Source organism: Anser brachyrhynchus (assembly GCF_964034855.1).
Source record: "Anser brachyrhynchus genome assembly, chromosome: 7".
Taxonomy (NCBI): domain Eukaryota; kingdom Metazoa; phylum Chordata; class Aves; order Anseriformes; family Anatidae; genus Anser; species Anser brachyrhynchus.
The window spans coordinates 24313397-24329224 of record NC_137701.1 but is presented as its reverse complement, the minus strand read 5'-3'; the positions used below and the strand labels follow the sequence as shown (position 1 = coordinate 24329224).

At 36.6% G+C, this 15828-nt stretch overlaps 1 protein-coding gene across 1 annotated transcript in view; it reads left to right on the top strand.

The window, feature by feature from the left end:
• The window catches only part of PSMD14 (proteasome 26S subunit, non-ATPase 14), a 47091-nt gene that overhangs the window by 3223 nt on the left and 28040 nt on the right, over nucleotides 1-15828 (top strand). Inside the window, exons 2-3 of the mRNA XM_080601313.1 lie at nucleotides 2481-2566; nucleotides 5416-5467. Of these exons, the coding sequence (XP_080457439.1) occupies nucleotides 5420-5467 (48 nt within the window). The 5' untranslated portion in view covers nucleotides 2481-2566; nucleotides 5416-5419. The remainder of the gene's footprint in view (nucleotides 1-2480; nucleotides 2567-5415; nucleotides 5468-15828) is intronic.

Sequence of the window (15828 nt, the reverse complement as noted above, 5' to 3'; positions counted from 1 at the left end):
TGTCCAGCAGGGAAGAAGCGAGAGGACAGAGCAGACAGTTGGTATTGGAGCAGAAGTATAAGCTGTATTCTTGTGTAACTGAGCTGGATGCTTATTACATTTAATATTCTAAGATTTTCTTTAAAGCGCAAGGTCTAACTTAAATATTTGCTTCAGATTTGAAGTGACATCTGTACATTTTAAGGTCCAAATTAATTAAGATAAATTACAGTAGTATTCCATGACAGAGAGCTGCCCATAAAGCAGCTTATGAACATAACGTCAATAGTTTCTTCTACCCTAAACATCTTCTCTGTTTTTGTATACAAAGATGATCTCGTTTTAGTTCTGCTTGTGATTTACCTACAAAAATGTAGGTTTTTGGCTTGCTTTTTTAAAACAGTCTTTGGTAATTACATTTGATGGTTTGAGGCTTACCAGGCTGTGGTTCCATGTCACTTTTCTGTCAGTGCTGAACTTGCTGTGACCGCGGGATTGTGCTCCGCTCCGGCCCCTCAGGACTGTTGCCTCCCCTGACCCGACAGCAGGGTTAGCTGTTGATAACAGTGGCTGTATTGTTGCACTTTACAGTCTGACATTAAATCAAGCTCTCAGTGAACTGTCTGTCTAATATCCCCAAAGGGAGTGCAAGACCCCCTGGGTGGGCAGCTGGCTAAAAGTGAGTTGGGTCGTAACTGAAGCCAGCTTCTGGGCTGGTTGCGGTTCTCCTGCAGCCTGTGCTGGTGCAACTGCTGCCTCTTGTGGGCCTGGCTCATCGGAGCTCTCCTGGACCCCTTCCCTGTGCAAAGCTGGCAGAAACCTAATGCTTTTCCGTGTGAAGAGGCCTTTGTGTCCACTTGTCAGTGGAATTGCACCCCAGCCTGTCGGCACTGAGATACTCCGACTTGTTCTTTCTGGTCTGACTTCCCAGAAAGATTAACACCTCCTCCTTTGTTCTGGTACCTCTTTCGGATGAGGTTCAGAATGGACTCTGTTAAATGACCTCGTTTACTTCAGGGAGGGGGGGAAGACAGCCAGAGACATCTTTGGGCAGCTTTAGCTTCAAGGACGGTTCGACATAAATTTCTTCCGGAGTCTGGGTTAGCTTTAGAGCAGTCAGCTCTTCCAAGACCTCTTTTTCTGTAATGCCAAGACAACTGTTTCTGGGATGTAGTGTGAATACTATCAGAGAAATGAACAGGGTTAAAAAACATTTTTGTTAGCCTATCAGTTTACTGCAAGGCTGCACAAATGGCTGTCCTGGCAGTACTGAGAAAGCAGCATCAAGTTGGTAAGCAGCAGCAGCAGCTTCCCCACTGCTCCTTATGTTAACAGTGACATTGAAAAAAACGTCTATCAAATCATGGCCGCAGATCACTTCACGGATCTGTTGTAAACGCTGCACTGTAAGTGATTGAGTGGAGGCAATTAGTGGGCAGTGTTCTCTGTGGAAATGAGAACTCAACTTTTAACTCCTGAACTGAACGTAAACCAGCCTTTCTCCACTTGAATTCAGGCAAACCTGCTGCCCTCAGTGACTTTTTTAGTCACGCTGCTAGAAACAACAGCAAAAAACACTCCCCGTGCCTACAGGCTGCTGTTTACCTTTGTGCTTAGGTCATCTCAGCTGCGGCAGGATTCTCCTAAAATAGTAACAGCAGACCACAGTTTCAGTCTAGTGGCACTAGAAATTATTGATTAGCTTTAAATTGCTGAAATGCACTTGGTAGGGTTTGTGAAGTGCTTAAGGTGGTATAAAACTGCAATTGGAAGTCAGTTTTTTCACTCTCCTAAAATGCAATGTGGCTTCACTTTTGGGAAGTTAACAATGTTACACAAAACCTCTTATTCCTGTGTTTTTTTAGCTGCTTTCATAGTAAAAATAAAAATTGTTTTATTGGTGAGGAAAACTGCTTTTAATACCAAGAGTACTTAAAAAAAAAAATCTGTATTTAAATGTTCATTTAAACTGTGTTCCTGTTTTTTTTGGACTGCATAGTCTGGATTGGTGTAAATGCAGTGAACTGCAGAAAGCTTGACCACTAGATCTTCTGTTCTATCTGTAAAAGGCCATTTCTATCTAGAAGATGCCTTAATCACTAGAAATACATTTCAGGTAGACCCTGAATGATGTTGTGATACTCAAAGAAAATTTAAATCGTGAGGTAATTTAGTCCTGCCTTAATCTGCATGTAATCTGTAGTTGCTGAGGCCTCTGAAAATCCTAGCTGACCGATGAAAGAGCAGAAATTCTTCTTCCTTTCTGAAGAATGTCTAGCGCTAAAGCAGGAATAGATCCAAGACTAAGTTACTGTGTTTAAAAAAGGGGCTATTAAAATGCCTTACCCTTTCTTTTACTTCTGAGAAACTTAAACTTCGTCCTGTGTTACAGATACTTGGGCTACACAATCAATGTAACATTTCTTATTATGCATGTTACTTACTGTTTCTAAATTTTATTGTTTTCTTCCCCTCCCTCTCCTTCATTTTTCCTTCTCTAGGAAAGACTTACTGATTGCATCTTTATAGCCTGAAAGTCGGAGTTGCTGCTGAGTTTGTTCTGCGATCACCTCTTGCTGAGTACCAGGTTAGAAATGCAGAGATGCTTTGTTTTTAATTGTAATCTTAGTTATGGTCTATAATTTTGCTTAAGTCTTTTTCAAAAACGTTGTTTCTTAAACTGAAGCTTTTGCTTAAATAATATTTGGGCACAGTGGGTTGACAAAAAATAAAATTGTTTTTAATTTGGATGGCTAACCTAAAATCTTCAGATGTTTACACAGAGTAAACAAATATGTTTAAATATATATATGAAAGTCTAAATATACTCTAACCTACTAAAACAACTTCAGCTACAAATAAGAATGTAAAATACTAGTTGCCAAAACTCTAACCAGAGTCAAACTGCGGAGCTAGTGAAATAATTTGCATTCCATCTAGAACTGGTTTGTGGAGATTTTCTCTCTCTGGTGTTGCCTTGGGAATCTGAACATGGACAGTGACTAGTCTGTGATAGCAACATTGGAAATGTTATATCCCTCCAGTTCTGAAAGAAAATGAGACTCTTGTTCTTCTAAAACCTGGGAAGATATGTTGACAAATAAAAAGTTTCTGTAACTAATGAGTCTAATCCAATTTTAATGATTAATAAATGATGTGCTTGCGTAATTTCTACTTAAACATTTCTAGTCTTGGGTTAGACTAGAATAAATGATGTAAATAAAATACTAATGAGCTAGTAATAAATATTGCTTATCACTTGCTAAAGTGAAATGTGAAAAGGCATAAAGTTTTTTTTGATATTTCTTAAATGAAGGTAGGTAAGACACCTCATTGGCTTATGGAAGTCGCAGTAGTGTAGGAAAAACTACCAATGTGTTTTATGGCAACCCATTGTAGAGACTAAGAATTTCCCAAAATAAGCATGCAGTCATGAGTGGTTAAAATCGTAGGCTTAGTAGCTTAAGCCTACTTCTCAGCTACCTACTCCTCAGCCCTTGTTAGTGTCATGAAAGATGAATCATCTTGTGTTTCAATGGAGGGGTGTCTACCCTGCAAAATGAGACATAAATGGCTTTAATTTGTGCTCATGGCTGTTTCACCTAAGTGATTAACCCTGTGCTTGCACAACAGCTTTACCTTTCCATGGAAATTCTACAACGTGATTTCAAGTTTGTTACTTACTGGTAGCTGAGGCTGCAGTTGTAAGGTTTGCATGTGTTAAAAACGTGTTTTACAAAATAAAAGAAGTGAATCAAATGAAGCTAGTAGCTTGGTAGTGCATTAAAATTGTGAGTGAAATTCACAAATTAAAAATGTAGAATGAAATTATCAAATAGCGCATGTGTTATTGATCCATGTGTCATAGATATTGTTGCTTGAAGTGGATGATATTTATATATCATTAAGTAAGAGTTAAATAATCATGTCTTGTTGTAGATACTAATAGCTCCTTTTTATTTGTTACTGAGAAACTTAAAATATTTGTTTTAAACTTAAACTGATATAAATCGTGCTAGTATTTAGTCAGTAAAACCACTAATTTCACAAAATGAATATCATCATTCCTTCAACATAAAAACTTCATTTTTCATATGCAAAGCCAATTTTTTTTAAGATAAGCTATTTTTTGCATATTTAAACTTAAAATTCTTGATCTAGTATCATTACTTCAGTCTGAGATTATGTATAATTCTGTTATGTGTAATGTAACATCTGTTTTGAGGATGAGTGTATTTTGGAAATACCATTACTTGCTGTTCTTAATCACTCTTATACTGCACGAACAGGCTTTGTTGTATTGTACTGAAACTTGTAGAGTTAAGATGATAGTTTCTGGTATTTTACTATGTACTTTCTATTTCATAATTAAAATAAGCTAATAAATTTTACTAATTTCTGTAAGACTTAGAAATATAAAGGCTTGATTTGCTGAAAGCAGCTGTTTTATAAGAATTTTCAGTAGCTTTTGTTTATTTTATTACCAGATTTTATTGTGTAAAGTCAAGAAACTGCAAAGTCAAGTAAGCAAGTAAAAGAACTGTTACACCTGGGACAAAGCCCTTACTTAGGTAGCTAGAATTAAATATTAGGTTGCTTTTCAACAATATAAAGTGAATAAACTGCAGAGTAATGAACTTTTAATTCTTCAGTTAGGTACCTTAACATTTCCTATTCCTGGAGATCAGTACTTTAAAAAGTGCAAGATAGAAAACCTCAATTTTTCTCTCCAAGAAAGTAACGAGTTAGCTGCGTTGATTGGAATAATCTTGCACTAAAGCAATGCCTCATGCAACACTGGAAATGTATTAAATGACTGTACTATCACTAGCGTTCTAACTATATACACATTAAATGTTTACTTTACAGTATTTCTTTTAGTATAATGAGTTCATTAAAAAAAAGCTTTTGATGCTAATTCAGAGATCCATAATCTGCTCAGTGTCTTTCACATGTAGTTTTGATGATAACTGACAAGCTGTAAGTTAATTAGCGCAGAACTTACTAATGAGGATGCTAAAATCCTTACTTTCACATTTTTATTGATGCTTTTTGAACAAATTGGAGTAAACTTGACTGTATATCTAATAAGTTTTAAGCACTTCCTGGATGTAGGTGCTGTTCTCGAGCAACAAAACTTCCCCAATTAATTGAAGGATAGGAAAGTTTTGAAAAGTTTGACAAGAGTACTCATCTTCAGAAATGGGGATAACCCAAAACCAAAGCAATAAAACAAGGTCTGTTAATTAGTATGGAAGACAGCTTCTTGAATTAATATGTGGTGTTAATTAACAGGAAGTCTGATGTTGTGTTGTAATTACCACCAATATTTTTGACATACTGAGTGACTGAAGGTGAATTATATGGATAGCAATTTAGTAAACACTTCAGAGCCTGGGGACATTTTCTCCTTTGTTTCTGTTTTTTTGTTTTTAGAAATATGGATAGACTTCTACGACTTGGAGGAGGTATGCCCGGGCTGGGACAGGTTAGTATATAGCTTGTCAATATCTTCTCTTTTTAATATTAATTACTGGAATATGCCTTTAATTATGTTTAAAACACCACCACCCCCCACAAAAAAAGCCAACCACAGAATTCATAGTAATAATCTCTGACTCTAGAGATGCTATATAAGTGTATGCAAATCATTGTTACAGCCTGACTGTTTTTCTTGTCAGTATGAACACTTGTGTTGGCACTGTGATTTTTACAGAATGTTTATAAACCTTTAATTTGGTGTCTGAACGGTTTAAGTTTGGATTCAAAAGCAGTGAAAATGGAGAATAAAATTCAAAAATCAATTTCCTATAATAGTGATTTTCAGAACAGTAGTATTGTTCAAAATGGCTGAGCATACCCGTTTGCTATTTCAATATATCTCTTAATCTTACAGCTTTTAAGATATATTTCAGTACCTATAATGCTCGTCACAACAGCACTTAAGATACTGAGGTATATGTAAATTTCAGGGTGATGATATCATCACTTCTGGCTAGCTGTAGCCACTTGTGTGTGTGTTACTCTGTTTTATGCTGTTTGCTATTGTCCTTGCTACTGTAATGCTGCTCACAGCAAAAAGGCCCCTGTGGCAGCTGTCCTGTTCCAGTGCAAAGCCCACACACATTGTATGGCCTCTCCTCCCGCTAGCACAAGTCTTCCTTACTTTTTTTTCTGGGCCAGTTGGTGTGGCCAGCAGTCTTCAAAAATAAAACCAAGCTGAACTTATTACATTGTGGTGCCAGATTTATTCCTAACTACTGTCAATACCGGGGGAAAAAAAAATAATGAAAAAGGAACTCTGTCCGAAGCTTCTAGGAAGAATTATTTCTTTAAGGAAAAGACAGGTCTTCAGTGGAATTCCCTTTTAGTCCTTTTGGTCTCAGCTGGACACAGTAGCTGGCCTCTTTCTTTTCTCCTGATCTGCCTCAGGAGCTCTGTTCTAAGTCTGGAATCCAGGCTGTCATTCTTCTGGAGGAATCAGTTGTGCTTATCTTGGACTTCGTGATGTGTGTGTTAGTTTTTTTCTGGAGTGACTGAAATTGTGAAACCCACAGCTTCTTTGGATTCTGTGTTGTGTTTGTGTCCGGTGTAACAAGGAAATGAGTGGTTTAATACCGAAGCATTTGGTGGTATATTCTAAACTCATTTCCAGCCTCTAGGTGTTTTGCCAAATAAGCTGTAACTTCTTGTGCATAATTTTTTTCCTTTTTATAGCTAAAATTCTATTCACGCTCTCTTAGTGAATCTTCAAGCAGCTCTCAGTTATTTTTAGTTTCACTTTCTTAAACATTTATTTCTCTTGTTCCTCTGAGCTGCCAGCCTGCTTCATGACTCTTCATTTTTTTAACATCTGCGCAGTCTAATCACTCAAGCTTTCACTTCTTGGTCCTCTCTGAACTTGACGCATATCAAAGCTGTTTTTCAAATTTACAGTTAACTCTCTCGGCTGCTTTCTGAATTTCTCAGCTTTAACTTAAGGCTTGATAGAAATTTGAGGCAGACAATAGAATATGATACTCAAAAGAAGCTTGATGAACTCCTCTGGCAGCTTTGGCCTGCAAAGCTGCTCTGTTTGCTTAAATATGGAGTTGTCTCTTAAATGAATTGATGAGTATGTGTTGGATTAAAAAAAAAAAAAAAGGTGGAAAACTGAATTGCTCTTTATGCAAGTTGCTGCTTGCACTGAATATCTCTGCTACTTTTGTAGTCTTTTGGTTTACTCAAACAGCAGTAAGGCTATTCAAAAAGAATAATCCTGCGTCCTTAAGATACGGTGTTTCATTGGACCTTCAAAGATCTGTTTTAAATGTTGATTGATTGAGAGATAATTTGGAGTGAATCAGATAACTGAGGTGGAAGAGAGTAATTGGGAAATTTCTTGGAGATACTTTGTCCTGCTGTAAAATAAACAAAAGTCTTACACTTTGGTTGCCCTAGAGTGTTCTAAACAATTGTGTGTAACTTTGTTTTTCTTATTGCTGTGTCATAGTTGCCTTTGAAGGTTCTTCATTTAAGGCTGAACATAGTGATAAACACCTGTTAGAAAGACGTAAGATTTCTCTGTATGTAGAGACTTGTAGAAGAAGAAACACTTTCAAATGAATATTATGTAATGCAATTCAGGGATTATTTTTTTTTAGCTAGGGGTTTGGTTGGCAAAAGGACTATCACATCAGATTGGATAGTATTCCATTTGATTTGCTTTGTAACTGATGTTCAAGAAACAGCAAATGCTTAGTAAGCACAGTTCGATCTCGACCATGGACTTCTTTCTCATTGACTTGCCTTAGGTTCTTCAACAGTGCTTGTCTCTTTCCCCTTGCTAATACAACCTGTTCTGTTTATTATTCTGTGATTTTTCTTTTTTTTCCCTGTTATTTCTGAACTACAATATGCTGTTCCTGCAGCTAGTTGGATTTGTTTTTAGAACTTTATTTTCAAGTCTTTTGGTGTCTTGTATTCTACTTGGGAAATGCTTTAAGTAAATCCATTTTTTTTGTCTTCTTACTGTTTGCTCTATCAACATACTATTGGAAACTGCCCAGAGATACGCTTAGGGTCAATAGAATTTAGCACTGACTATCTTCATATGGCTAATAAACGTCTGATGAAGACAATATGCATGCTATCGTTCCTAAAGTGATATTTTAACAGTAAGTTTTCCTTCCAGCGACTTGTGGCTTAGAAATTTTATGGACCATTTCCTCTTTATTAGTCGTAGATGGACGAAGGACTGCCATCTTGGGGTGGGGAAAAGAGGAAGGAAGATAACTTGATAGCTTTTGGCATCACATAAGCAATCCACAATGTTTTCTGGCAGTAAACTTAGTCATTAACCTCATGTCCCTTGAATGAGAAGATACCTGTGTTAGTTTTGTACATGGTGCCATAAATAAGACCTTCTTTGCAACAGTTCTTTGTGCAAGATTGTCTTAGATGCTTGATATTGTAGGCATCTGAATTTATACTTGATATGCATATGATGAGTGAGGTTGTTTTTTTTTAAAAAAAGGAAAAGTTAGGGAACACACAAAGTGACAAAACATCTATTAGTCCTTTCATTTCCCTTCTGTTGTTCATGGGAGTTTAGATTTTGGAAGTACCTCCTCCTCTTGTCCTTCTCCTGTATGGTCTCTTCTCTTCCTGACTCTGCTTCTTGTCATGCTGGGCTTTTTAGTTATATCCCCTTTCCTATTTCATTCTTTTCTGTATCATATCACGTTGATATCCCCATGAAGCACTGCTTACCACAGAATTTCACTGGTGATTTAGTACTTGGTTTTGCATTGTACATTTGCTGCAGACAAATTAACAGGCTTTGTGGGGTACGTAAAAGCATTCTTCTTATGCAGCCGGCAGGAATTTGGAGCAACACTCCTCTTCATTTTGTACGCTGAACTATTGTTTGCTAGTGAAATCAGTTCCACATATGCCTCTATTAGGCAATCCTACTGGATACTGTTTCAGAGTGTGAGTAAATTAAGAGAGCAGAGCTCTTTCCCTGACACTTTGAGAACAATAACGCAAGCTATACAAGTTCTTGTCCATGCAAACGCATCCTGTCTCTTTTTCTCAGTCCAGGTGTGAGAGGAAGCAGTGAAGTAATTATATTTTTTAATTTTTAATTTTTCAAATGATTTTTTTGAAAATAGCTTACATTGCTCTGTCAGTGCAGAAGTTCTACTGCAATATATGGAAAATAAAATTGTTCCTCTACTTCTGAATTAACATATTTGACGGCAGGGGGAAGGGGAAAATATCCAAATGGGAAGGAAGGGAGAGAAGTGACCTGCGTCTTACAAGGAGTGTTTACACCTTGACTTGGAATAGAGAAAATAGAAGTGCAGATAGCTATTTTATTTGAATAATGGACTTGCCAATTAGCCATCAAGTGCTTCCATCTGTGAAATAGTTGATCAGATGGGTTAGCTGGGATGTTTCCAGATTAGGGCATTGTAAATGGCACTTGAAAACTGTCACTTTGATTATGAGGTTTCAAGCATTGCACTGCTTGATGCTGTGGAACCTTTTCCCTCATATTATCATGGTTTTTTAGAACATACTGATCCCATTTAGTAAATCTATGGCACCGTGGGAACTTGGGAGACCTGCCACTGATTTAAAGTTCTGTTTCATCTGCTAATCTAGCCAGGATGGCTATTAGAAAAGAGCACTACTACTGGTCTGGTTTTCTGAGAGGCTTCAGAATAAGAGTTTAAGATCTGGCAGGCAAAGGAGGGTCAGTAGCTCATTCCCAATTATCAATTAAATGAAGGTTTCCTTGAGTTAGGTCATGGGAGTAAACTGATGTATATTAAAGTAAATGGCATGTTCTAGGTGGCTGATCTTCATGCTAAAATTCTCTTGTGTAATAAAGCACCTTATTGAAAATTGTTTTGGTTAATTGCTTCTTGAAACAGCTTGTTCTTAGTTTGGAGGATACAGGTGTATTTATTGAATACTGTTGTCTTTAACATCAGGAACTGTTTTTTTCTTTGGAAAGATGTGGAGTGTTTCTTGTAGTTCTTGGTATCTGTTGCACCTGCATGACTTGATTATTCCTGTGACTCCTGGGCGTGTACACTTTATGTGGCCTGAATTGTGATGATACACAGTTCTCTGCTTCCCATGTGTTTCCAGCTTCAGGTACTCCTTTTGAGAATGCTCTGCAAGAGCAATAAGTCTGAATTATAGGTCTTGAAATTCTGCATCGTTACTGTGCCATCACTTTGGTGATGATTTCCACCACAAATTCCAAGTGCTCAGAATGCTGCTGGTATTGCTGAAATATCCCATGTACATCCCAGTTGAAGAAGCTAGGTATACGATGTGGGTGGCTGACCCCAGTTCTACCTTTTTCCCCAGAAGCTATCGACCCATTTAAAGAGTAAGAAATTTTAAAACTTTCTCAGTGACAAACATTGGTCACCCATTGGAAACCATCCAACATCAACTCCCATGGAAAGTTCAAAAAACTTAATCGCCTGTGTGATCTCCTATAGAAAATCTCGGTTAAATCACAGGATGGTTAAGGTTGGAAGAGATCTGTGGAGGCTGTCTGGTCCATCCCTCTGCTCAAGCAGGTATCCTTGCTTGACATTATATATATATATATATATATGTTTTATGTATATGTATATGATTGTTTTCAGGGAGTGGAAAAAGCGCTTAAGATATACTAAACTGTTCTCTTTTACTTTGACTGAGATGAGTAGCTCATTGCATCAGTTGGTTGAACAGTCTTGTATTAAAACACTAAAATTTGCATATCAAATTTAGGGTGCCATTGTGGCCCACTGGAGATGACAGCTCTGTGGATAGTGTAGGCTTAATCTGAAAGTTGTTGGGCATTACTGAAGTCTGGGTATGTTTTTCCCACATTTGAAATACGGTTCAGTAATTGTAATGTTATTTATATCCAACAGTGCTAATGGGGGCAAGAGTATGGGGACATGCTAGAATCACATTAGGAACTGTCATACAATTGTCTGAGCTGATGGGTACTTACACACAGTGTGTACTTTTTTCATGGTGTAAAAGATGCCTTAAAGTGTGATGGGCCATGCTACAGTCATGCCTTACTAAAAATAACAAAGCTAGTGGGTTGTGCCTGAGCATTATCAGCTTCCTGTGATCTACTATTTTCCTGTAAACTCCTAAGACCATTCTTAGCTGTCTACTCTTGGCCGCAGATTTTGAACTTCTTTATTTCTAATAATTAGGCAATTAGCTTCTCTTTCCTCAACTTAATTGCCAGTGTAGTCCAGCTGACTTTCCCCAGAAGAGACAAAGGAACTTGGACAAGGAAATGAATGTAGTCATAATGAGAAAATAGCAAAAAAGACTAAACAAGAGCAGTCATCCTTGTGCCTCTTGCGTTATACCTGTTCACTTGTAACATTCCACTCTGTAAGCAGAGAACAGCTCCTGTACAGTGATCTAAATTGCTGCTTTTTTCTGAAAACCCATGCTATTGAATGTTGCAATGCTACTGTGCGGCACCTTTGAACAAGGGCTTGTTTTCTTTGTGTGGTATAGAAGATTTCTCCTCAGGTTTTCCTGGAGCCATACGTTAGTGTTCTTTGTGTATTAATGTCAGTGGGTGTTTTCTTTTTTTTTTTGGAAGTATTACAAATAACTAACCTTCCTTCTGAGTTTCTCAGTTAACCTGCTTGTGTCCAGAGTACCAGCTCTTTACAACAGCAAGCCCAAATGTGTAGAACCAAATACTTTCTAAGTTAAGTGTAAGTAAACCCTATTTAACTGCTGTGCTCCACAAAGTGTGCTTTAGGGTGACCTCAGACAGCACACACTGAAGGCTACCTTGCTGCTTGGTGGAATTGTTTAGAATAAGATAGTGAAAAGTCTAGATTAGAGCACAACTTTCTGAAGGCAGGCAAAAATTACAAATCCCGATTAGTTATATGCCTTGAGGCTCTCGTTTCTAAACCTCAGTAGCTGCTGTAATGATAGAAGTAGATGACAGATTAGTTTTGGTTCTATTTTGGAGTGAAACCAACCTTTAGTATTTTTTTTCCCCAGTAGTTTGAGGCTGTGAAGAGTAGTACTTTTCAAAGATGTGTACAACACTATGTCCCTGTTTTTATTGCTTTTTTGCTAACAATAACTCTGATAATAAGAGATGTTAACTGCATTGGTGATGCATGCCTTCCCTTGATTTTTCTTGTTTTTCTTGATTTTTGTCTTAATAAATTTTGATTGATACGCTTAAGTGGCCACTTCATGCAACAGTTGGGTTGGGAACGTAACAGAAAAATCTGAGTATTGCAAATTGCATCAGTGGTGTATACAAATCACTTTATATTGTGGCTACATTTTAATATTGGGTTAATAATTATGTGCTTCTAACAAAACATCAGACTAACTAGAGTGAGTCTCTCAAGTACCATGTAGCATAACTAAGCTTATATCAAAACTCAACCAGCACCCGGTCATTGCCAAATCCTGTTATATTTTCTCTTAGTAAGCTGTAAGCCTTAGTAGTCTTAAATGATATTCTCTATGGGAACATTGGAAAACAGGAAAGCTGTTTTTTGTAGAAGACGCAAATTTTATGCCTGTCATTTTAGGCAATTAGGTAAGCAAAATAAATTGCATACTAAAGGTATATGGGAAATCTCGGGTGTACCCATATAGATGGATTATTGTACCTCTTTCATGAAACTGTAAGTAATGCAAGAGAGATTGCTGGCAGAAGGATAAATTTTTTCTACTCAACGTTTTGAATGGACAGGCTAGAAATGTAAGCTAAATTTTTTGGATGCTTCTATTGTTGATTTTTTTTTTCTGTTTTTAATTAAAATTCTGACCAGCTTCTCTATGGAGTATCTCAATGAGCTAGTCAATATTTTTGTTTGAAGGTTTTTTTTTTAATTTAAAACAAACAAGCAAAATAGGTAGTAAATCTTTGGCTCTGCTGAAGAGGTGTTTGTAAACTGATGATCCCAACCCATTTAGCCAACTGCTCAGAGCTATACAAAGTTCCGTGTTCTGTAATTTTGGCTTTTGAAGAGGAGGGAGATGGAAAATGTATGTTTCAAGTCCGTCTGTATTGCTGTTGTTGAGTTCTGCTGTAAACATGAACCTGGATAAACCTTTTTTCCTTTTTTTAGGAGGCAGGATTTTGTAAAATATACTGAGGCAGTTTTTTTCTTTAATACAGCCTGTTAAGGCTTTCAGAAAGATATTTTTAATTTAAAGTAGCAATTGATGCCATAATATTTCCCTAGTATCCCTACTCCATTTTGGAGCCTGAGACTGTCTGAGACTAAACATATTACTGAAATTTTTATTTCATCTGACATATGGTGTAACAAGACAATGTGATCCTTTCAGAAATCTAGGCTGTTTGTTGAGGCTTATGGTATTTTGTGGTCTGTTATGTATGCTTGATTATAATTGGTATAAAAATGGGCCTAAACATACAAACTGTTTAGACATAATGCTTGCTTCAAAATATAATCCTGTTGATGTGGAACTAACTGTAAAATTGTGTGTGTACTAGCTGGAAAACTGCAATAAAATTTCAAATTTCTACTAATTAGCGTGTGATTCACAGTGCAAACTAATATATTTTTATGAACTTTTTAGGATTTTTCACTCTTTATGAATTAGATCATTTGCTCTGGTGTTTATCATGACAGTGTTGTTAGAACTGTTGAGATATGGAAATGTGGCTTATTCCCTTTTGCCACTTCCACTGACTGACTTAATATTTTCAAGGGTATTGTCTCAGTACAGAAACACTGCTCCACAATCACAACTTAAATAAGGTTTCTAGATTTAGCAATGGGTAAAAAGTACTATGCTCTTCTAAGAAAATCCTTGTGAATTCATCGTTATACCACTTCTCTACAAAGGGTAAGTAGAGAAGAGAAGAGTACTTAGGTGACTTCTTAAAGTCTTTTTATCATCACTCATACTTCTGCCTACTTTGCATATTTGCTTGAATTTGTGTCATTTTTGCATGTAATATTCTGTGTTTGTTTCCTTCCCCTTTCCAAACTATTTGCTACTGGATTTACCTTTATAAAAACGGGAGCTTTAAGCTCACTTTAAGCATTTGATCTTTACACATATCTTTTAGCATGCTAAATTATTTTATTGTGACTGTCATTGCTTTTATACCCTAGATGCCCTTTTCCTCCTTAGTTCATAATAAATGTGATGATTATCTGGAACACTTACAATGGAGGTGGTTCAGTAGGGGAGTAAAGGGAAAAGGGGGTTGTGAACACTTTTTTTTTTATTTCAAAAGTACGGCAAGTTTTTGTCTTTTTAGTTAATCTTTCTCAATTGTCTTCAGATATAACAGCTGAAAATATGTACTGAAGGGGTTAAGTCGGCATGAAAGAATTCATTTCCACTTTAATGACCTAGCCTTGCTGGGTTAGGACGATGGGGAACATGCTTCTGACTTGTACTCCTATTGCCAATTAACACCTCCTATAACAGGTTGCCTCAGCTAGTCATTGAAGCAGAGGCAGTAGAAATAGTTTACATGCAGCTTGTTTTTCACACTAGTTGTTTAATACTCACAGAATTAAACTATTAAAAGGTTCTTTCTTGCCTTACTGGGAAAGAAATAAACACTACAGCGGTCAGCGTTCGCATGCGTGTCCTATGTTCATGTTCAAATTGTTCCAATTGCAAGAAAAAAGTCATGATTGCAATGGTTCTTATATTTTACACAGCAATGTTATTTGATGCAATAAAGCTAAGATTTGCTCTACAACACTTTGCCTTTTTTTATTACATCTGCCCCTGTAAAACCGGGTTTCTTTGTTGAAACTGCTCTGCTGTATTTCAACATCATCTTTTGTTCTATTAGCGTGACAGTAGAACAGTATTTAAGATCCATTTAGACAATAGAAAGTGTCTCTATTTGTGGAGTATTTCTCACTATTGATAGTGTAATTAATCGAGTCCACTTCTTATACCAATTTGAATAAATGTGAAATACTACAAATAAAGAGCAGTGCTCTAAAATGACACTTTAGTTCACATTTAATCAGCAGGTATTTTAATAACATAATAAAATTGGCTAAATAATTGATACCAGTTCACACTAAGAGAAAGGTGGAGTAATATACCTAAAAGTGTTAACAAATTTGCTAAAAGGCCTGAGTAGATAACACTTCAAGGCGTTAGTTTTTATCCTGTTAGAATGGCAAACGCCTTTAACACTTCGTCAACAAGGCCTGCCCAAGTAAAGGGCTGCTTTTTATATTGGATCATCTTTTTAACTGTTTGAAACAAAAATTGTATAGTGAATAATTTTAATACCTCACCATAATCCTCTGTTCTAACCTGAATGTAATTCCTTTTCCGTTACAAGTCTTACTGGAAACACCTTGAAGCAAAAATAAAATGCATTGCAATATTGTTAACGTTACCGGTTGTCAATGAAATTGGGATTCAGCCACTTTAAAACAACACCAGAATTTGATTAGATTGTACAAGATGACTGGCCTTCAGGCACCCTTTTGCTGGACTGATGTGTATAGCAGATTTGGAATAAAAATCATTTTTCAATAAGTATCACTATAACATTGTTCTTTGAGATTATTTTAAGAACAATCTTTAAATTTTAGTAATTACTGTATTCTTCAGCTTATACAGGAACGATTAGGAAAAAGAATATTCTCCTTGCTCTTTCTAAATCCCATTTTTCTCCAGTTCCCCAAGAAATTATTCAATAAAGCTGTGGGCAGGCAGGAAGAAGGCAGCATGTTATTTTGCAGTGAGATGGACAGTTACAAAACTGTAGTGGGAGAACTGCATGACCTTTGAGTACCATAATAAAACCAAAAATACCAGCAGATC